Source organism: Athene noctua, chromosome 12 (genome assembly GCF_965140245.1).
Source record: "Athene noctua chromosome 12, bAthNoc1.hap1.1, whole genome shotgun sequence".
NCBI lineage: Eukaryota > Metazoa > Chordata > Aves > Strigiformes > Strigidae > Athene > Athene noctua.
The window spans coordinates 7,707,477-7,730,937 of record NC_134048.1 but is presented as its reverse complement, the minus strand read 5'-3'; the positions used below and the strand labels follow the sequence as shown (position 1 = coordinate 7,730,937).

The following is a 23,461-nucleotide window of genomic DNA, read 5'->3' as shown; positions in this document are numbered from 1 at the left end:
TGAACCAAGACTGAGTTAAATAGGGTCTGTATCCAAACTCCAGATCCTTTCAGACATCATTCTTCAAAAACAGCTGTTTCTTGCCTCACCAGAAAAGCAGAATACTACCCTGTGCTTATTTTTCTTCCTATCTTCAATATATCTAAGCCAATGAACAAAGTGGCTGGACAGAGGATTCCTTAAAGATCCAGTGGATGCTCATTCCAGCAACAAATCAGAGCAGATGAACAGGTCAATTTTTTTGTCAAACAAAATCAGTACCTCCTAATTTTAGCAGATTGATTTTACACATGAAAAGACAGTTGCTGGTTTCTAACTATATGTCTTAAAAAGCAGCAACAGGCAAGTGCCATACTAGATCAAAGACTATCCCAAGCTTAATCTGTACATGCAGTTAGACTTGCTTGGTTGGAAATCTCCTGAGAACACGTTTGCTTGAGGTTTTTTCCAAGAACTTCTTGCTTTTGAGCTAAACAAATGTCATAGAATTAAAAAGACATCTGAATTTCAGTATTTTGGAACTGGTTGTCCAGTGTTATTACCATCAATGTGGGACTGCCATCAATGTGAGCAATGTGATGCAAAGGAACAGGCCGTATTTTATTACAGGAGAGCTAGGTACGATAGCTCACATGAGTAACAAGCACTAGAATATATAAACTTTGGAAATCTTGATAATTTATTAGTGAAACTGCTTATTAGAATAGTAAAATCTGAAAGGTAATGAGGTTTTAATAGAATACTGATTAAACAGATTTAACAAATACTTGCTTGAATTCTCCACAATAGTTCAGTTTGGCCACGTTCACATCCTTGTTTCATTATGTGCAAGCATTTGTGAAACCATAATTTTGTTCAGATGAATAACTGAGGACCAGTAGATTTTACCTACAGCTAGCAAATCTGCTGTTTGGTATGACTAAAGTCACAGCAGCTTGGATCAATTTGCATTCTCCCCATAGGCTGAAACTATTTTCAAAGATATTTGACAAGTGTTTACCAATCTATTTCCAGGAATGTGTCAACAAGACAGAAGGAAAAAAGTGTGGTGGTTAATTTGAGCCAAATCTATCATTATAGATTATGGACTGAATTTATGGTACAATTTATGTAATTTTCTATTTTCCTGGCTCAAGTTTATCATCAATAGATAATTATTTGAAATCTTTGAGAACGTTCCAAAAAACGCTGCAATTCTTTTTCTGTGATATTTTTTTCTATCCACTCTTTTCTATGACATATGCTTAAAATTTTAATTTGAATCACTAATGTTAAGCCTATAGTAAACTTCTGAAAATGCAATTGTCATTTGGGAGAAATAATAGCCAGAAGATTTCATAAATAGCTTTAATAAATTCCATAAGTAGATGTAGCACTTTCATCTGAAAAGCAGAACAGCTTGTATCTCAGAGAAGCTGAGACTCATTTTAGTTTTTCACTTTGGCACTTTAAATGAGAAGATGATGTCAAAGAGGACAAGAATAAAGCAACCAGTGAGGGGGAAAAAAAAAAAAGATACTACAGATCAGAATCTGTAAGGCAAAGTGTAAAATTGCAGTAGTAACTTTTAAATCCATTTTCCAAATCTACAAAATGTGCTGTCTAGACAGGTAAGTACAGAGGATCTCCCGTTGCAGACATTATATAGATTGTGACAAAAGTCAAGAAACAGGTCAATATTCTGAATGCTTAAAAATAATTTCCTTTGCAGCAATTCCAAAAAGTGGAAAAACCTTGGAAAGATGACAGTGCTGCTCTAATCATGTATCTCATTTTTACAATCGGTCTGGAATTGGTGTCAAATCAATTTAAAGGCAACATTAACTGGATTCAAATGTTATAGTAGGCTCAGCCTCCTTAATTGACTATAATGTGTCCCAGTAATGCCTAGCAGCTTATTTTAATCTCTACATAATAATTGTTTACTGAAAGAATACACTTCATATATGAAATCTGTTTTTAAAACTTTTTATTAATATTTTAAAGCTCATAAAATAAATATTTAATATAATTAATAGGTACTGTGTAGCTCCCACATCTATCACAGGAATCTCATTTCCCCTCTGTCCAGCTCCCATGGGTCCTGACCTAAAATGGTCTATCTAATAATACTGAGAAGAAACTGCTTAACCATGGTTGGACTGCAAGCCCATTCCCTCGAGCTTCCTAAAATTTAGTTTTCTAAAAATGCAGATGGGCACCAAGCAAGGGAAATATTAAGAGAGTCTACATAGCTCAGAACTGGGGCAGGGATGGCTGGCAGCCCTGGTCTGCCTGTCCCCCAGGTCTCCAGAGGTCATTTCTCCTCGCACACCCATGCTCCCCAGCCACCAAGCAGCAGGGCATGACGAAACACCGAGCATCCCTCCGGCCGGGCTGGGGGCCAGCTGAGGCTGCTCAGCGCCACGGACCGCTCTCGCCTCAGGCCCCAAGTGCTGTGGGGCTCTCCGATGGGGGACTAGTTTTGCCCTGTTTCATGGATCCAACATGTCTCTCGTCAGAATTTGTGTACATAACTTGTGCTGACCTCTTCCTTCTTCACTGAAGCATTCATCTGAGCCAGATATCTGTCGGGCGTCACAAGGCTGCTTATTTGACGCACTATTTTTAAATAACTCACAAATATTTAAACAACATTTCTATCAGCATTACATGTTTAGAAGACATCCAGAAATGTCAACAGTACCCAAGCTGGTTGGCCCAAAGCAAGCACAGCACTGCAGCAGCTTATGGAGTGGCCTGTGACTCACACCAGTTTATGCAAAGCCCCTGGCAAGTGCTTAGGAGGCTCTTAGCACCCCTGCAAAAAGTCTTTTGTGAGACAAGTTAGGTATGAACAGTGCAACTATCTAAGACACCAGGCCATAATCATGATTTAATCTGATTTGTGTTTTAGGGGATAGCAAAGAACTCGAAGTCACTACCAAAGATATCAACACCCAATTTTGCTTCTGTGCTCTCTGTCAGGTCCTTCAACCTTTCTGTTTCTCTCCTAGAGGAGCTGAAAGCGCCCATTCTGGCTAACAAATCTTTGCCAGTTAGTTCTAAGAAAGGCTGTAATCCTAGGTTTGAAGACTAACAACAGAGACAATGGTCCTATCAAATAGCAGCATGAAGACAAAAGCCCAGTTTAACTCTGACGAAATATACATTTAAAACAGATGGCTGTATCTTCCATAACATAATCTAGTTGACCAGAAGGTCTCAAGTGATGGGTATAAAAGGCATCTGCAATCCAGGCACAAATGCAAACCAATTTTATAATCAGTTTCTGTTTTGGAAACACAGCAAGGCCTTTAAAGCTTGGTTTTAAGTCCTTAAAGACTTTGGGTTGGTTATTGAACTACTTTGCTATAACTGACTTTCAAAACTCAAAAGAGTATTTCACACATTTTGAATTGGAAGAAGATTGCTGTTAAGCTGTTCAGAAATGAAATACTGACACCAAACCACTAAGACTCATTAATAAAAGCACTTCAGAACAAAAGACATTGATTTGCCTTAGCTCACTTCAGATTTCAGCAGCACTCAGTCCTTGCCTAAGACTGAAGTAAAGGTTGGTGCCAGCCTACTTATGATGGAAGGCTGTGTACATTCTTGTTTGTATCCAGGCAGAACACAACTCCTACCTTACTGAGCCCAACAATTTTTCTTTAGATGGCTTGGCTGTATAACCTGGAGTTGGCAGGCCACAACACTATGTGTTGTCCTGAGAGAGGGCTGGCAAGAAGTATGAAGCAGACTTCAATTCTTCACCTTCTCTTTTAAGCAGGAAGGCAGATAAAGGTGGCTAAGTCAGAATAGTAGAAAATGCATGTGCTTGCCCAATATCCACAAAATTACTTGACCCAAATGTCTCAAGCTGGTGGAGAGTTAGATTTGGAATGTATAAGGCACATGTTAGCTACCTAGGCAAGGTAACAAGTCAAGTATGCATTCCATACGTAAAAGGCTTTAGAAGGATCAATAAAAAAGTACATTATCCTGCCAATACTAAGATGTCAGCACATGCAATCACCTTTCAAGTTGTGCCCTGCAGAAGAGCTCAGTTTCTTAGTTTTTGTAAAACATCTTGACCTAATATTTTGGATAGTATAAGCCTTTTATGTATTTCTCAGTAAGATCTAAATCTGTTTTGCAGAGAAGATACCAACTCTATGTCTACCACCAGTGGTGAAGTAGAAGGATTCAGGCTGGCTGATTCCAAATGCCCTTTCCAACACATTGCTCCTACATACAAAGTAGGAACCCAGATTTCAGCCAAGGTCAGTTGTTAGATGTGCCATTTTCTGTAGGTGTAAACCTGCTAAGCATGAATGGGTAGGCAGGTGTGTACTGCAGTTCATATGTTGCTAAAAGTTTAGGGACATTTACCTTTGACTAAAGAGCACTGCCACGTATTTCAGTGACAGGAGGATTTGTCTCGTCTTCCCACGTTTAAGAATAACTATTGCTGTCAGGTTCCAGCTGGACCCAGGGAACGGTGTGCAGTGTCTAGCTGTGGCGTTCAGATAGTCCTTAGCTCTGATAACACAGCGTGAGGGAGTGTCTGGGATGACAGGAGCTGATGGGTTGGTTTACATCAATATCACTTACTCAGCTTCACTATAACTTTTTGCAGTTCTTGTAAAGGAGACAGTATAGAAATACAAAGTATTCATATACTCCCTCTTTTCTCCTTTCCAGAAATGCCCCACTTCATCTTTAAGAAGTAAAAACAGCAAAAGAAAAAAAAAAAAAAAATGGGCACTGCTCCCTTGCAATATCAAGCCAGCATAAGCAGTGACAGCACCCACATGAAATATTTTACCATTAATGGCTCCAATAGAAATCTTTCTGGATGATCTATGGAAGCCCTGCAATCAGAAATATTATAAGCTTTGCTCAGCCCCATTTTAAATTGATGGTTCTCTGATGAGAGGGGAGTTGCCCTCACTTGTACCATCAAATTTAGAAATCCATTTAAGTCCTTTTGATGTTATTTGAATGATCACTTCTGAAAGGTTATAAAAAATGCAGCTAAGCCATATTTGTTTTTTCTGTTATGTTTGGAAAGTGTAAACACTTAAATAGTCAACCAAGTGCATATCATTCATATTCACCATACCTTTTAAAAGCATACTTAGCATACCACGGAGAATGATTACTCTGCTGACAGAAATCAAGCATCTGGATTAATTTAAAGGAGTGCATTTCACAATCCATCATTCCAGAATAGGAGAACAAGGAACTGCTCAGTTAAATTAAGTGGTGAGTTACTCTGGAACAAATTAAAGGAAATTCATCTCCGCACTGTGTCTAGTCCAGACGTGTAATTCAGGGCTGATGCTATTAAAAGCCAAGCAGTCTAGCTGGATTTCATAAAGACCGAATAATTTTACAACCAATATTTATTTGCACTCATGCACAACATGGGAAGTAGCAGTATTTGTGGCTTGTAACACAAGCTGACAGTTTCAGGCCAGCACTCTTCAAGGACTTTTTGAAGGAGAACAGGTATGGGAAACCAGCCTGGGAATGGTGGGACAGGAACAAAACCCTCCTGAGCCACGTGAAGAGCAAATACAGAGGCTGCTCGCTGCTCCCACTGCGGCGTGTTTGAAATGGCAGCTTTTTCTTTTTCTGGGACACTTTGGTGGTCATCCCTGGCTGGATCTGGTCCATGAATGTAACCTAAAGGGCTGTCCTTTCCCAGTCCATGTCCAGTGGTTCAATGGGGACATTCTGGACTGAAGGGCTTTTTTCTTCTGAAAAATGTACTTACTTGATAACCCAAGAGCCCACATGCACGCAGAGACAATCAGGCTCAGCAGAATATACGATCTACTGAGAAGATTTTAAAAACAATAAGAGGAATGAAGAAACTTAATAGGAAAGTGTAATAAGGAACATAAATGTACCAATTGGGTCTAGCTTTGCAGATATTACCCAAAACCTAAATTTCTCAATGTGTATTTTTAATCTTTTCCTTTTATCCTTTTTTTTAAAAAAAAAAATCTTTAAATAACCATTTCATATCAAATCTCCTTAATTTTCACTTTAACTTTTCAACTTTTTCTCTCTGTATCTGTATAGATATATTTAATCCAACCTCCTCATATCAGAAGAAACAGTACTTTGAAAAAGAATTCTCCAGTGAGATGCAGTCCTTTATAACCATTTACTCTTTAAACCAGAATATTAACCTCACAGTACCATACCTGACAACATTCCAGGCATTACCAGCATTAGCATATTTCATTTACATTCATTTCCCTAACTAGGTCTCATTTAGACAGTGAAGAGCAGAGGCATAACAGTCCAACTGATCATACAGAAAGGCAAACTGGCTCACCACACGTGAAGACCTTGAAACCTTGGAAGAAGAAACTCTTGGAACTAGAGAGGAGTTCCTTCCAGAAACCACAGGCATCGGTAACCGAGGTGTACCTGGTACAATGCGATGAGCAGTTTCCACACGGCTTTCGCATGCTTGCAAGCCAACGTCTCCCAGCCCGGTGGGTAAGCAGAGTGCCTCTCTGCCGGGCAGTGCCGTAGTGCCCCATCTCCCCAGTCTGTAACACCCCTTGGCACCCGCAGGCTCCCACCAGAGCTGCAGCTCTGTCCCCCAGGGAGGAGTTGTCCTGTTTTCCCATCTGCTTTGCTCTCTTGCTTCATTTCACCATGCAAGGCCAAGAAGCAATAGGGAGAGCAAGCAAGAAAATAAACACACTCACACACACACACATCCATCCTGGTGCAGAGGAAATATCTCACAGCCCCACCCCTTCCATGTGAGCCTGCGGGCAAGCAGTGGCTGTGGCCAGTGGAGGAGCCTGCAGAGGAGCGAGAACACGGATGTCTGCCCATCAGTGACCTTAAAGGTATAATGGGAGAGCAAGACTTTAGCCAGCTGGAAGCATTAGAGAAATCATCAGAGCATAAAGCTTCCTTTTTCCAGGTGGGGCAGTCACTGGAAGGACAGTGAAGCTGCCCTTTGGACTGGCAAATGGACAAGTCTGGGAAACAGCTAGAGATGAAGTGACTTGCTCAAAGGAAACCTGCAAGAGAGTCAGCAGCACTGCTCTGGCTTCTCTCCCTGTAGACTGAGGTTGCACAACTTTTCTCCATAGAAATGTACACTTACAGGCTGGTGTGCTTCCGAGAGGCTGTGTCTGTCAGCTGAGAAGTCAGGCTGTGATGTGAGTCAGTCCTCCTACAACTTTGCAAGCATGAAATAACAGCCACAAGCTATTACCTGAAGCTTGTCCAGGTGCTGCAATTAGCAAACAGGCCAAGTGAATCTCATCATTTGGTAGCCACATCTTATTCCTCTATCTGCTTCCAACCTGATGCATTTAGGAGAATCTTGTAAATCTCATACACTAATCAGCTTGAGAGCTAATGTTTCTGTATATTCTGATTTCCAAAGCATTGTGCTTCATCACAAAACAGGCATCTCAGTTCCCCAGGTCCTATCTGCATACTGTCAAAAGCACTAAAACACAGGGCAAAGGTGTTGCTCTGAAGAGCTATGCCAAATTGGAGAGGGCAGAGCAAGAGAGGAGATAGGCTGTCATTGCACAGGGTCACACAGCAGGGGAATGGGCAGTGCTGAATGCTAAATTTCCTTACAAACCTCACCCTTTAAAGCCAGCTTGCAGCCACACACTCCCTTTTCTAAAATCAGCATGGGATACCATTTCCATCATCTTGGTGGGATTAATCCTTCTCAGTTTCTGCTGAAATACCAACCATTTGTTTTTATACATTTGGCAAAACACCTTTGCTTTTATTGTCTTGGCCAAAATCAGCCCAATTTTTCAGGCTGATTGGACATTTGGCAGTAATGCACCTAAATGGCTTTCTACTGCTGTATGATAACTGAGCTTTGGCATAGGAAGATTTATAGCAGTGAGCCCCAGGTAAGGATGCTCCATTTTCCTGCAGACTGATTAGTACTGTCTATTCCAGTGATTTAAGTGTTTTTTCAAAGAACACATTTGAAGAGCTGAAATGGATACATATTGTCAGCTTCTGGCAGTTTAAGTGCAAACAGCTGCCCTGAAAGCTCTGTGCAGTACCACAGAGATGAGCCTCTATGAAAGCGAGTCAATCAAAGAAGATAAATCTTTGTGTCAGTTCCAATTATTGAGATACTCCAGTTAACTCGGGGAATCATAGACATTAGACTGGCTTTAAATGCCCACGTGGTTGGGACTATACCATTGCTCTTGGGAGGCAATTTCACTGTCTGACAGATCAAGAGGCTTTTCTCAGCTAGTTAATTCCAATTAAGTTTTTCCTCTCAATTTCATCCTACTATCCATTATCCTCAGTCAGCTACCCTCAGCAATTCTTCTCCTGCCATGCTGCTCGTGCTGAGTCCTGGAAATGGTGACATTATTAAAAGTACCTGGTGATGACACCCATGAGACCTCCTAGCATTACAGCCTCAGAGCAAAGATGGTTTCTGTCTTGAAGAGCTTCTTCCAGCTTCTAAGGCCTTTAAATAAAGCTATACACTTTAATTTAGGTATCCCAGTAACCTTCCCTCCTTGTGTTTTGCCTCTTTCGTCCTCTGATAAGCTTTGTTTCTTCTGGCTGCCCTGAATTCAGATACACCACCTAAAGATGAGTTTAGGTGTTGTAAAACTAGAAAAGAGCTGCTGCAGAATTATCTCCTGATATTTTTCTAGAAGTCTACAAGCACTAGTGTGCTGGAAGATGTTGCAAGTATAGATAACATAAAAGATTTTTTTTTTCTGGCATACTGCTGTGTCGTGAGCTTTATATAAAGGAAAAATTACAGGGGATTCCATTAAATAATTCCTTTCCCTGCCCCTCCAAAAATTAATGGGAGTGACTGCACACTGCAAAGTGGATAGGATTCATTAGTGTCTTACCTATGATCTCAAAATGGGCTGGTCACACTGCTCCCTGGCTCCCCTTCCCTTAACCACACTGCTGTCTCTCTCACACACTCAGGAGGACAAATGGAATTAAACAATCTGTAAACATATTCCTCCAGCTCAGGAAGGTCAAGGGCTTTTCAAGTTTATTTCCAGAAACAAGAGGAATTCAGCTCTTTTGTCAACACAGCAGCAAGCATCAAAGGGTGGCATACTCCTCTGAGGAAGCAGATCCCCTTACCAGAGGGCGGATGGAGAAAGCCCAGGGAAACTGGGCTTGAGGGCTACCAAGGGTACAGACACCCCTTCAGTTGGGGCCATGACCAGTGGGAGACCCAAGCATCTTGGCTTCCCAGCTGGAGGGTTGTGCTCTTTGTCTACTCAGGATTGTGTCAACCAGTCTGGAATGTAGAAATAGTTCTCACCCTGGCTCTCAGGATATGAGAATAGGAGCCACTGCTGTCATGACAGTTTTTCAGCCATGGCTGGTGGTTCCCAGGACACACACTGTATGCTCCCCGAGGGCCCTGGCTATGAGGTTTAGCTAAGCAGCATCAGAGTCTAAAGGGATCAATACAGTAAACACCAGCTGTAGGAAATGTAAAGAAAAGATGTCTCCATGTGAGAACCAGTGTCAGGATATGCCACAACTCGTGAAGATCACCATACTTTCATAGTTTGAGTGGTGGGTTTTTTCTGTTAGCAGGGGAAGGGGCTACAGCGGTGGCCCCCTGGGAGAAGCTTCTTGAAGCTCCCCAGGCTCCAAGTCGGACCCGCCTTTGCACCAAGGCCGGGTCAATTAGCTGCGCCTCTGTGATAACATATTTAAGAAGGGAACCTGAGAGGAGTGGTAGGAGTTGTGAGGAGGAGTCGCAAGGAGAACATCTGTGTGAACGCTGAGGCCAGTGGAAGGGAGGAGGAGGAGGGGAGGTCACCAGAGCAGAGACTCCCCTGTACATCCCGTGGCGAGAGGACAGGGCCGCCCCCCGACACCCCCAGGGGTCTGTGGTGGAGCAGAGACCCGTTTGCAGCCTGGGGGGGCCCCACGCCGGGAGAGGCCGGGACCCCGTGGGAAGAAGGCCCCGCTGCTGTGGATTGCAACGCGCGGGGGTGACCACACGCCCGTGGGAGTGGGTCGTGCTGGAGCTGGGTTGTGGAGGACCCTCTCCTGAGAGAGGGGGGCTGCGCCGGGGCAGGGGAGGAATGCCAGGTCCCCTGCCCTGCCCCGAGGGGGAAGAAGCAGCAGGACTGACTGCAGCCCCATTCCCTGCCCCCTGTGCCGCTGCGGGGGGAGTAGGCAGAGAGAGCAGGAGCAAAGCTCAGCCTGGGAAGAAGGGAGGGATTGGGGGGGGTGTTCTGAGGAAGTGATAATGCTTCTATCACGGTCCTACTCTGGCATTGTTGTTGTTGTTAGTGTCTGTATTAAATGTTATGTTCTTTTTTAATTCCCCTAACGGATTTGTCTTTTGCCTGTAACATAATGGATGAGTCACCCCTCCCTGTCCTCATCTCAATTTCCTGGGCCTTTTACTTTATTTCCTCCTTCCCAGTGTTGGGGGGAAAGGGAGGAGTGAGCAGTACCTTTTCTTATTTTTCCCTTCTTAGTGCTGGGAGGAAACAGGGAGTGAGCAGCTGCATGGTCCTCAGTTTCCCACCGAGCTCAAACCATGACATGAGTTCAGCCTCCCCCTAACTCACTGCAAAATTAAGCAGCCACTCATTATAACGTGGATTTTTCTGGACACAAGGTGAAACCAATGTATATGAATGAGTGGGCTGTACTGCAGGGCCTGGTTACTTTATGGTTTTCTATGTAGTTTTTATTATTTTGCTTACTTCTTTTGCATCAAAACGGATGCTGGCCCTGGCACTCCAGGCAGCTCTCAAGGAGGCAGGGAGAAGGCAGCCTGGCCTCCTCAGCCTGGCCACACTTCAACCCAGCACACAGACCTCAGAGCAGCTCCCAGCTGCCCAGAAGCTCTTTCCTGCTGCCAGTCTTCTAAACAGCCAGGCCTCCTTCAAGTGCATTCTTAGCATCTTCACTTAACCATCAGTAGAAATTGTAATCTTAATTTAATAATAATTACTTGTCTCCAGCATACTCCCACCACGTCTGAAATATTCACTAGTCTTTCTTGAATCATGGGGGCATGGGCTAGGATAAAGGAGTTAATATAAGGATAAGTATTCTACTCAGTATCTGCAAAAAGAACATCTACTTTAGCCATTCAAAATACATAATCAGTTCAGCAGCAGAATAAACTGATTATGAAACCTGTAGGTATTTTCTCTGGCAGGACAGTGAGACATATTACTATGAAAAAGAAAACTGGAAGATTTTCAAAATGATCAGTTTATTACCAAATAGCTGCTTTTGGCTAGAACCTCCATGGTGGGTACAGCAGAATGTACTAAACCAAATTTGGCCTGTGTTGCACTAGCTGAAGTCCAGAGGAACTGCTCTGAGGTCGTCTGGAGTCAAATTCACAGAACTGGAGAGAAGTCCTGCATAGATTTACACCCATGATTAATTTTATACCACATGCTGTCCTGCTGATATCCCAGGGATAAAGTGTGTACATGGTCGAGTCAAAGTTTGAGCTCCAACCTAGATTTACACCAGTGTAAAGGAAAGCACTACCATCCCAGTATTTATGTTATTCAGGCCAAGGAAAAAATGTAGTGGCAGCTGTGAACAGTCTGAAAATCAAAACTCTGATGGGAGAACCTTCACGCAGAAGTTTGGGTTGTTGTTGCAGCTGCCTCTCTGCATCCCCTTTATCTTTTTTTTTACCTTTCAGACATGTTTGACCTTAAATGCAAGAGGATAACATGGGTCAGGAGGAGTGTTTATTATGTATGAGCTATTTTCCTTTCATGTTAGAAAAATGGTTTTGTAAAAGTTGGCAGAAGTCCTCATTACAGCTATATTTCAGACCCATGGGTGATCTGGAATTTAACATTATTTATGTCTCAGTATAAAAAAAGCAATGAAAAGGAAGCAAATTCAAAGAAAATAACCAGAACACAGCTGAGGTCTGGTAGCTTTTCTTTTTTAAACCATTCAAGTCTATCACTGCCCTTGTCTTCACTGATGTCATAAAACTATTTTAGTGGTTTGAGAGCTTCCTATGTAGAAGATGGAGTATTTGTAGAAATTACACATCACACTTATTTCTGTGTCATTTCACAGTCAAGGAGCATGAAGCACTTTACAGATTACAAGAACTAACTTGCACAACAGAGCTCCTATTTACGGGTGTGCTGACACTACCTGCTCACAACACTAATGCATTAATCAGTGTAAAGGTTTGGCAGTTTAAATCCTTTGCAGTTTAAATCCTTTGCAATACAGGTACGGAGAGGAACACTGAGCGGCAATGAAATCCTGCTGCCACCATCACTGAGGTCCCACTCCAACCTCTGGTCCCCCAGCCCACGGTTTTCCATTGGGTTGGGATGACAAGTGGCCACTCTGCAGTCCTCACCCTATGGGTATGTGGTTTCTCAGCAATTCACCTCCTACCTCCAGGGAGCTATTTGTACCATAAGAGTAACTGTTGAGTATGAATGAGAGCTAAAGTTCAGCCCTTGGCTACCAACGTTGTCCAGACTAACATCATTGCAGAGAAGATCACTCCTGAAGGGTGCGGTTGCAAAGAACATTTTTAGGAAAGGGTTATTTGTGTTTGGTTATTCCCAGAATGGTCCCAGGGTCAAACCCATACTGGCTGCTTTTCCAAGCCTTGTTTGCTTTCAATTAACATACACAAAAAACTAAGGTACAAGGTCTTAAAATATTCAGAAAACAGGTTTGCTTCTTGTCCTTGTTACTTCACAGCAATAATCCAATGAAGTTAAAGAAAACCACAGTTGCTCCTTATACAAAGATGCACAAGAGAAAACACAGTCAAAACCCTTGTATCATCACAAGCAGAGGCCAATCCTAGCGACGGGACAAGCGCTACCCACACTTCTCCCTTGGCCACTCATTCTTCCAGAAGACCTCTCTTCCAACAGACACCACTCCTTGATTCAATAGCTCATCTCTCCAATGCACAGAACATACAGGTGACTAAAATAAGAAAGCAAGCAGCACCAGATAGCCCCTCCAAAATGGCTCCCCAGGAGCTGGAGGGAGCTGCTATTACTCAGCTTGGGTTTGAGATGAGCTTTGAAGAAGAACACATTTAAATGCACAGTAGTTTTCACTTTGAGGTGTCCTCCCCCTCCAGCATTAGCAGACATTAAATATGTGCATACTTAATGCTTTGCAAGCTCCGTAGCAGTCAGGTTGGATCAGCCAAGGGAACTTGCCTTAGTAATTCAGGTGCCTGTGTAATATCAGACCCCGGAGGTACAGCAAGGGTGACATTTTCTTAGACTCTTCAAGCTCCATTGAAACTTGCTTGAGGTGAATTCAAATGGAACTCAGGCTCCCAAATCTCTTTTCAATTTTTTAAGAGGTTAGCTTCTGTCTTTAAATTTCACAATAAATAACAATCAGACTCTGCTTGGAAAGTCAGGTATAGAGTAGGAGTTTGAATGGCATGTTCATCAGCATACACAAGCACAATTCCTTTGAATATTAAAAGTATATTTAATGTGGTACTCATGGTCACACAGCAAATCAATGGGCAAAAGTGAATCATAGCCCTAAGGGCATATTACTTGCAACCAGATGCAGGAGTAATTGAGTAATTGCACAGACTTAAAAGCAGCATTACATCAACTTAACATATGGCTAGAAAGGGGTTTGGGGACGTTAAATGATTTGCTGAAGGAAGGAAGAGTCAAGAGCAGAGCTGACATTAGATATGAACAGCTAATTTCATCACACAGGTAACCTGGCTCTGAAAAGTCTGCTAATAATTTATATTCCATAAACTTCTGATTTTAGTGTCATAGTTTTCATTATCCACTGCTGGAAATACTGAGTCCCCCACTTGAAGGACACATCTCACTGACTATTTGCACTATGTTGGGAGAGCCCGAGATGAAAGACATCCAGTGACTTGGCTCTGACACCCAAGCTGGCACACCACTAGTAACAGCTGCTGAGTAGGCATGTCCCTGCGCCTGGCAGCGAGAACATGCCCCTTGGCTGCTGAACTTCGTCACGAGCTGCTGGCCCAGCAACCTGCCTACCAGCCCTACCTGACAACCACTTGCCTCTCATTTCAGCTGTCAAAATTATATTTATGCTAGTGGATTATTTTCTGTTTCCTAATTTGGATGGTTCCCTCAGTCATTTTTCCACTAGTGCTTGAGCATTTTTTGAAAACATCTAAACAGGAAGAGACCCGACCTCTCCTCCCTGAACATTGTGTGCTCTCTTCTCCTGGCAACGGAAGATCACTCCTGTGCCAGCTGCTGCTGTGACTCCAGGACAAACTGAAGGGTGGATCCCATACCTTGGGACTGCACGTGGGCTCTGCTTGTGTGCACTCAAGAGTGTGCACAGCTTCTCTTGAAACATTCAACAGTCCTGGGATTTCAGTCAAAAGTCCTTCCTATTCACGCCCAGCATGCCTCCCTCATTCCAGCTCACTGCCATGCCTGCCCTTGCAGATGGATCCCAGGGCCTGGTTGGCAGGTCATGGAGGAACCACCTCACAGCTCTTAAATCAAAGGAAAAATGCCCATTGACTCAACTGCTCTGGTGTTGAGCCAGATACTTAATTCAGGTAGATACTGAGCTCAGGTAGATACTGATACTCTCCTGAGCACTTCCATGGGGCACAGAATGGCTTTGAGGGTTGTTTCCACTTGGAGACCTGCTGGCTCTGGGGCATCATCACTGCTTCCTCATCTGAAGCAGAGCCATTGTGTTCCCCACCATCCAACCACTTCCATTTAAGGCCCAGGGAGGAATTTATCTTTTCCTGAGATGGACAAGCTCTACACCTCAGGAGCTTAACCTGTGCTTGAAATCCCTTGCCGCTGTGCCGAGAGCTGCAGCACAAGCAGAAGCCCTGTTAGCTGTGCATGCACCAAAACCCAGCCCCAGCCAGGCTGCAGGACCCTCTGCTGGGAGGGGGGCCCGGGGGCACTGCCCACCACCGGGCTCTGGCTCCTTTCCTCCAAAGGGCAGTGCAGCCCTCAACAGACACTGCACATGAGAGTATTTAGATTAAGCAAACTCCCTAGCACTTTGCATTAAAATGTTAAAAAGTTGAGCAGCTCTGAAGGTAGACCCTAGAAGCAAACTGAAGAGGCAGTTTCTTCATGACCAGTAAGTGCAGACTCTCCTGGCACCAGGTGATCACAGCTGCAGGGGCACTGCACTCAGCCACAGGGAAACCAGCATGGGTCTCTCAATCCAGCTGACATGGGAAAAAATCAGGTTCTGACTTCAGGAGGAGGTAAAGCTAATGCATTTCTCTTTCAGGAGTATTCACATAGCCTTAGGAAAGGAGTAAAGCAATGCTACAGCCTCTGTCAGACCATCTGCCTGTGCGGATGACTGCTCAGGACAAGCTGCTGGGATGGCAAGGTCCCAGTGCCAGGCCTCCCCCTCACTGCCCCCCTCCCAGCTCTGGAGCCCTGCTATCCATGCTGCTCTTCAGCACAGCCCAGGCTTTCCTGGGTGAGTTTTAATTGCCAGGCACCAGATTCAGCTCTTTCACTGATGCAAAGCAAATGCTGACACATCTGAGGGTGACAGAACAGCACAGGAGTGAAAAAAAAAACCTCAAGTGAAAGGAAACTCAGGGCCCTGCATGTTTCTGGTCCCACACATTCCTCCTGCAGAGCACTTGGGCCAGCTGCCTTCCAGCCCACACCTGATCTACACTATCCTCGAGAAGCTCTAACATGTCTGGAAATCACATTTAATGTATACGCTAGTATATATTAAACATACTAGGATGAGGGCCTTGCAACAGTTTGGTCATGCTGCAGAATTAATCAGCATTGATTATTAATCTGCAGTGATTGGTGATTAACTGCATAAAATTAGATTTATGGTAATTTTTTAAGTGCTGGGGGTTTTTTCCAAAGAGTTGCTATTCTAAGTCCCAGCACCATCCTACAGAAGTAAACCTGTTAGACAAAACCACCCTCCCATGCCACCTGTATCTCCACACAGAAGGCTTCCTTCCTCATGCCCTGGCAGTGACTCACCGGGTCTCACCGGGCCCTGGCCGCTCAGAGCAGGAGCCAGGCTGTGGCTCTCGCCCCGTGGGCTGATGCCAGTACTCCCACCTCTGCCCATGCCCAGACCTGGGTGACAACATGGAGCCAGTGCTGGGCTGCTCCCACCTGCTGCAGGGATGCTGTGCGCCTCAGACTGAGGTATTTCCTCCCAGGCAAGGGAAAACAGCAAGGCAAAAAAGGCCCCAGGGAGGAACTTCTCTTTCCCTGACATGCACAGCCCTTGGGAACTGCCAGCAGGCCACAGAAGATGCACTACTGCCTCCTCTGCAAGGACCCAGCTCAGCCTTAAGACACTCAGGTGGGACAGGCTGGAGAAGCTTTTGCTGGTTTTCTTGGTGTTTTTGTGGATCTCACCTCTTCTCCTCTGTGCATGTATCCTGAGCATCCATCCTCCCACTCCCACTGAAACAGGGAAGCAATGCTTTTCTGAAACATCGTAAGGCTATGCCATTTCCCCAGAGCTGAAACTGGACTTCGAGCTCCCAGCACCAAAGGGTAGCCCCTAACCAATAAACCCTTCTCCAGAGGAGCAACCTGCTCTGCTCAAAGCGCCTTTTGCTGTGATAGTTACTGCAGGTAGATGGGAATGGTAGGGCGGCTCAAGTCTTGTTCTCCAAGGAGAAAGCAGCACAGTAAGTATTTTGGGAGACTCCTAATATTAAGGCACAGTCACTAACTGGGACTAAATAAGATTTGTATTTATTCTGGACTGGTGCCATGGGGGAAAATAAAAGGCAATCACAGACAAAGCAAAATGATAATGTGCTATTGGTCAGAAAGATTCATGTGGTGCAAAGTAATAGTAGTGAGAGGTTTGCAGCTATAACCCATCCATCCTGACTGTTGCAGAGAGAATACACTCCACGGTGTATGTGTAGCATGATGTCTGACATTCACGTCACAAGCTGTAATTTAAATTTCTCCAAGTTCTACTTTGTTTAATGTCCTATCAGTTTGGAAGCTGTTCAAGGAAAATTCCTGTGATTTCTCCTTCCAGCTGCTTTAAACAACTCTCTAGCTTCTGTAATTAGTAGCCTAATCAGTTAAAGCATTGAACATACAGAGCCCTCCGCTATGCTGGTCTGATGAGACACACTGGGTCCATGGTCTCAGTGGTGACAGCAAGAGCAAATCTGCTACGGATTTAAGGGCATTGACGTTCAAAATTAGTTTCAAGATAACTTTTGAAAACAACAGGCTTTTTAGGAAAGTTTTGATTAAATTATGGACCCTTTTGAAAAACCCTTGCACACTATGAGAGCATCTTCATGTGCTGACATAAAAGGTAAAGCCAGCATGGGAACAGTCCTATTTTCTGGACATGGGGAGAAGAAAAGAATTGGATACATGCATACACACACTACAAAAAAAGTGTGATTTATAAAGTAAAATATTGCTTTGCCTTTTCCCTCTTTGGCAGTGGTGTCTGACAGGGATTTGCTCACCATGGCCAGCCTGGGAGTGGGCTTTTGGTCTTTCAAGGTCAGTTGTAGGGCACCTCCTCTGCATGAAAGTGTGTGAGCTGGGGTAGGTGTGCAGCTGCTGTTCAGAAGCACTGAACTACTACTCATATGCACATACCACCCTAGGTAGTCCCCCACAGTCTCTGGGGGTTCTAGACCAGTAAGCACTCCAGTATGTGTGAAGGTCCCCAGATCTGTCCCGACAGGAGGAGACTGAGGGCACAGGTACACTGTGATCCGGGGGGCACAGGGAGCATCTCCCTTCCCCACACATGCATACATGAGTCCTGCCTCCCCTCACAGCGTGCGTATGTCTGCTCAATGTCCCTGGACACAAGGAGGAGCAGGGAGGGAGCAGTGTCCTCTCCAGATCCCCACTCAGGCTGAGCAGATCCCAGTCTCAAGATCAGCGATGCTACTGAACGTGAGGAAGGAATACCACTGTCCATCCCCGGTAACACCTGGAGGTGTCATTTGTTCAGTCAAAAACATGCCCATTTCTGATGGTGAATGAATGCAGCAGAGTGATGCCATCATTATGTCAATAGCTACAGTTCACCGAAGAACCGCCCGGGTATAGGCGGTGGCATGGCCTCGCCAGTCTGGGTCTGTACATAAATCCCTTCCACCAGGAGGTTTAAATGCTGTCATTCATTTACTTATTCAGCAAATGCATCACATTCTAATCTACTTCCAGTCTTTTAACAATACTCATTTTTATATAAAACTGTAACAAGTTTATAAGATGACTTGCCTATCTCACCACCAGCCTGCCCAAACCTGACTACATACATATTCTACCACCGCTCAGCACAATGTTCAGTGAAAACACACACAAAATTAATGTTCCCTGTGCTGCTGCGCTAATTAAAGATTCAGCTCAGATGAGAGAGGAAGCACAGGGTCCAGCGCAGCTTCCTGTGCGCCTATAAATAGCTGTCTGATATGGTTTAGGCAGAGGTCAGTACCAGGCAGCTGCACAAGCTCTGGCCTCCATTTGCCTCATGCTGGAGGGAATGGGACTGATGGCAAAATGCGTCCCACTTACAGCAAGAGCTTTTGAAACACATATAGTGTACTCCTGCTAAATTGACTGAAGCTAATGAGAATTTGCTGGTTGGAAGGGAAGGGCCACTGGAACCTGCCGGGGGAGGGGTCCCATCAGGGTCACCCCCACAGGCTGGCAGCAGGTGAACCTCTTTATTTGCCTGCTGGTCTCTCTGACTTTGCTGAATGACATATGAAATCCAAGAATGTTTCCAAAACACTCTAAAAGAAAAGAACAGACATAAAGATGCTATTTATTTGCTTCAGTGCAACAGAGGGGCTGTAAGGAACAGCTTCACTCCCACTCTGGGTGGGTTGGGTGGGGGTCCCCAGCGCCGGTGGCACTCCTAGTCCCCCGCTGCAAACTCAAGCACGCTGTGACATCTAGTGGCAAGTTACCCGGAGAGCCCAGAGAAAGCCGTGTTTGACAGGTCTTTCCACAGTCGCTGGACAAGCAGCCAGATATGTCTGCTTTATGCACTCTTCAGATGCATCTTTATACATAATCATATATTTATGTGTAACAGCAAGTATGACAGCTATTTCTGCTTAGGCCATGTGCTGATGAAAGGGACAGTATATCCACCTCAGCAGACAGCTCTCATCTTCCTGCACTAGGTGGGAAAGGTCCCATCCTTCTCCCATCCCAGGCAGCCATCAAGTGAACCGCTCTGCCGCCATCACCTCCAGAGCCACAGCCACAGCTGCACAGTGGCACAGGAGCTAGATGAGGTTGGATACAAGCTTGGCCACTCGTTATTTGACATGGCTTCCAATCCGTGTCCCCCAGCAGCAACCCATTCATGCTGGTGTTTGACCAGCTCAGGTGGCCCTGCCAACATTTCCCAGAAGTCAAAGGCACTAACAGTCTGTGTGGAGCTGGAGAGGTGGAGCAGCAGCCAAGGTACCATGTAACCTCACTGCACATTCACCTCTACCTCCTTCCCGTCCTTTGGCAAGGTTTATTTAATACTTCATCCTTTTTTTCAAACTCTACTGGATTTCATGTACCATCATCAGTGACATATTCCATATTAGCTTAAATAATGATACAGAAATTAAATCAATAGGCTTTTCCTAACAAATGGAAAGGCCCCATCATGCAAGGCTGGGCAGCATGAGTCAAGGACATCACCTGATTATTGTGCTACTTTGTGAAAGAAGGAAGGGTTACCAAATAGGAAGAGTAAAACTGAGAAAAAAGGTCAAATTTCCAAAGGATCCTCATTCTTGTGTGAGACTTCAGAGCTGGGAAGGAAAGCAGGAAGCTGTTGTGCAGCACCTCTGTGCACCCACCACAAACCTCTCTCCCCCGCACACACCCTGCTCCTGCCCTGTTTCTGGAAGACAATGGAAACAGCAGCAAGGTCTGCAGTACCACAGCCCAGGAAAGCTGAAACCAGGGTGCCAGCACCAATCCTACTGCAGATGCTTAAGGTTGCTGAACCACACTGAGACCCACAAGTGGTCCCCAGGCTCTAGCAGCCTGAAGATGTCAGGCACCACAGTAAAAACCTTCCCAGCTCTCAGCAGGGCCTATCCTTTGTCTTTTGTTTTTCATAAAGCCTTGTTTTAATGCATAAAACAGCTACTTAGTGGCTTTTATTTATTCACCAGAGAAGCCAAGTTCCTTTCTCACACAACCATGCCTTCCAACAGCTCCAGGTCCTGCCTTTTCCCAGGAGCATCAAGGCAAATGGGAAGAGGCAGAGGAGGGATGGGTACAGCGAGCAGTGTGTACGCTCAGTGCCTATTGTACAGGTCTTGCCAGACCACAAGGGGCAAGATTTTGTCAGGTCTCAGCTAATGCTACCCCTGGAAGTGTTTCTAAATGATGGGCTTCAGAAGCTGGAATTGCAAATTTATATGATAAAGAACTGAAATCCACATGAAAACACTCCCAGAACCACCTCCCTGACTCTTAACAGCTCTGCCATGACAGGGCGAGTGCTGGGACAGGGGGGTACCCTTGCTCATGGCTGTAGCTGAGATCGCTTGGTGGGCCTTCGCAGCATCCCACAAGGTTTCCTCACTGCCTCACAGGACCTGCCAGAACCTGGGCCACCTAACTGCCTGCCCCAGGCTTGTGCTTTGTGCTGGGCACTTCTGCCTTTACAAGCAGCTTTCACCAGTGAATGCAACATAGAGGACAGCAGATGCTGGCTTCTCCATGCCCAGTGCCCCTATAGCACAGCAGCTGTGGGGCAAGGTGGGTCCCTCCCTGTTGCTGGGCATGGCATGGCCAGCGGTTTGGCCCCTCCTGCCAGCATCCCTCTGAGTCACTTACCACCACGTTCATCATATCAGCACTCAAAAGCATAACATTCTTACGGTGAATATCTGACAACATAACCCATTCTCCTCTTATGACTTTTAGCTTATGTCAAAAATTTATTCATTTCCAAAAGACAAGTAATTTTCTAACTTAAAAAATATGCCTTTTCCACTGCCTTCAAGACCTGTGTGTACCAATGGAGGGATGCTCAGCCCTGGCCTCAAATACAGCAAACTAATTGTGTTTCTTCTCAGCTCTTGTGCTTGGCACATTGCCAGGGTGACGCAAAGCAATGAGAAATAAATTGACTCAAAACTTAGCTGGAGAGCATCAGCAAACAGAGGGTTGGAAACTCAGCTTGATTTATTGTATGGAGAGTCAAAGGACAAGAAATGCAGTGTTATTCCCAACTGTGGTCCTGCCAAACAGTCCTCAAAGCCCATGCGAAAGCAGAGCTGCCGGTGAGGCTGGGCAGCCATGGCCCCAGTGGCCGTCTGTCAGGGGAGTGTTGCTGGGAAAGGACGACATGACACTAATTCATTTTCTGAAAACATTCACCGTAACACTTCCACCTCCTGCCCAGAGAATACAGAATGTTTTACACAGAGCGATAAAATAAAAGCCAACATTTGACATGTAGACGCTTAATACCCTCCCACAGATCTGTCAATTACTGTAGGATTTTCCCAGCATTACAAAGCAAGCCTTTGGCAAAGGCGGGAGCTGAAGTTGGCCTAGTTGACTGCCGGAGCAATGCCAGGATTGCCCCAGCACAGGGGCACCAGCTCCCAGAGGCTGGGGATGCTGCTGAGAGGTGCCAGCCCTGCCAAGGATACCCGGGCACAGCAGGAGTGAGACAGGAGAGCAACCAAGGGGTCAAGCCAGCTGAGGCAGCAAACACATGCTTGACCTGTACCCAAACACCTCTTCCCACTGTGGGGAGGGCCTGGGAGGGCGGCTGAGCGCCAGAGCCCAGCGTGGCTGCTGCCACCCCTCTCCAGTCCCTGCTCATGCTGGGTGCCTGGACAGCCACCCTGCTGCTGCAAGCTGAGGGACCCCAAAGGTGCTCCTCTTGACTTCTTTCCTCCTGGTGAACAGATCACTTTTGCCATTACTTTTCAGGAAGAGGCACTGGTGTTCTCTTCTGCTGTCATTTTCCCAAGGGCCAAAATTCACCTCCCCACCACAACGTGTTGCTGCTGCCGCTTTGCCGTCCCCCATGCTGCTCAGCACCCTGCGGGGAAGCCTCCCCCTGCCCTGCCTGTACACGCAGGGGCAGGGACGAGCCTTTGGTGGCAAGGGCTAAGGGTCCTGGGGGTCCCTGTGAGGAGCCTCCAGTGCCCTACTCTGCTGCTCTGTCTGCCCAGGCTGACATGCAGAATTTTTTATCTCACAAACGAAAACCTCCATTTCTTGGCCACCACGTAGAATTTCACGACTAATCACCGGTGAGAAGTATAGCAAAATAAACCACACCCATGTGCCTACATTCATGCCCATTCCCCCAAAAGGAGTCTCTAGTCCTCCCAGGGGCTCTCAGCCGCTGCAGGGCACGGGGAGCCGTGGCCGTGGCGGGGCAGCCGCTGCCCCCCGTTTGCCGCGGCGCAGGTAGCTGCTACCCTCTAGAGGAGAAACCTCGGCCGAGCGCAAAACCCACCCACGTCCCCTCCGAGACCAGGCTTCGCATTACGTGCCCCCTGTGTCACTCGCAGGCACTGAGGCATTAGATTGCAAAATTTCTAGTAACTACAGGGTTTTTTCTAAACCCCAAACAACATCTATCCTAGGCAGAAGCAGCACATCCCAGGAGGAAACAGTCAGACACACACACCAAAACAGCTCACACCCTGTTTTCTGGCAATAACAATAAAATAGAATGATCAAGGAAAGAAAATAAACCTCCTCCTACCTTCCATGGGGAGAGTGAACTGCAACGTATCACTGTCCTATGCAGAAGTTATTCCTGTGTCCCTGCAAGTGAGCAAGTCCTGCCCAGGGCAACTGAACTCCAACCCCTTCTGCTCGGCTTTAAGCAGGACCGCCAAGATCCCACCCAGGACGGGGTGGAGAATCCTCCCTGGGAAAGAGCAGCTCGGTCACAGCTCCCTCCAGCCGCTCTTCACATCCCGGCGGGGCTCTGACATGCCGTTTCCTTTCTCTTTCCCTCGGTACCAGCAGCAGCCCCTGCGGCTGCCGGCTCACATCGGCATCTACAGCCCAGTTTGCAACGGGGATTGAGTTTGACAGTGCCAAAGGTGGGTGGCACGGGCCCCAGCAAGAAATACTGTCTGGACATAAATGCAGGATACATACAGTTTAAATCAGCTGCAGGACGGAGACGAATGAAACACGCAGAGGTACTCGAAGCACTAGAGTTACGACAGTGAGAAATCCTCGATAAACTGGAGCGTGGCCCAGCTGAATGAACTCAGTGCGAAGCACACTGCTGAGCGCTATAATACGGACACCACCCCTGACACTCTGCTCTAGTTTTGCCAGAGGCAATGGGAAAAGCATGATAAATCTAGTGCTTTTACACTGAAACTCCTTTACATAGCAAAGGTTATTTTCTTTAAAACAATCTCTCTGTTGAATTTGTTCTGGCTGGAGTCGAGGCAGCCGATCCC

General features: G+C 45.7%; 1 protein-coding gene across 1 annotated transcript in view; it reads right to left on the bottom strand.

Moving 5' to 3' along the window:
• The window catches only part of LOC141964929 (rho GTPase-activating protein 7-like), a 50,839-nt gene extending 27,988 nt beyond the window's left edge, over positions 1-22,851 (bottom strand). The window contains exon 1 of the mRNA XM_074915857.1: positions 22,744-22,851. Coding sequence (XP_074771958.1) covers positions 22,744-22,750 — 7 coding nt within the window. The 5' untranslated portion in view covers positions 22,751-22,851. The remainder of the gene's footprint in view (positions 1-22,743) is intronic.
• Positions 22,852-23,461: the final 610 nt, after the last annotated feature.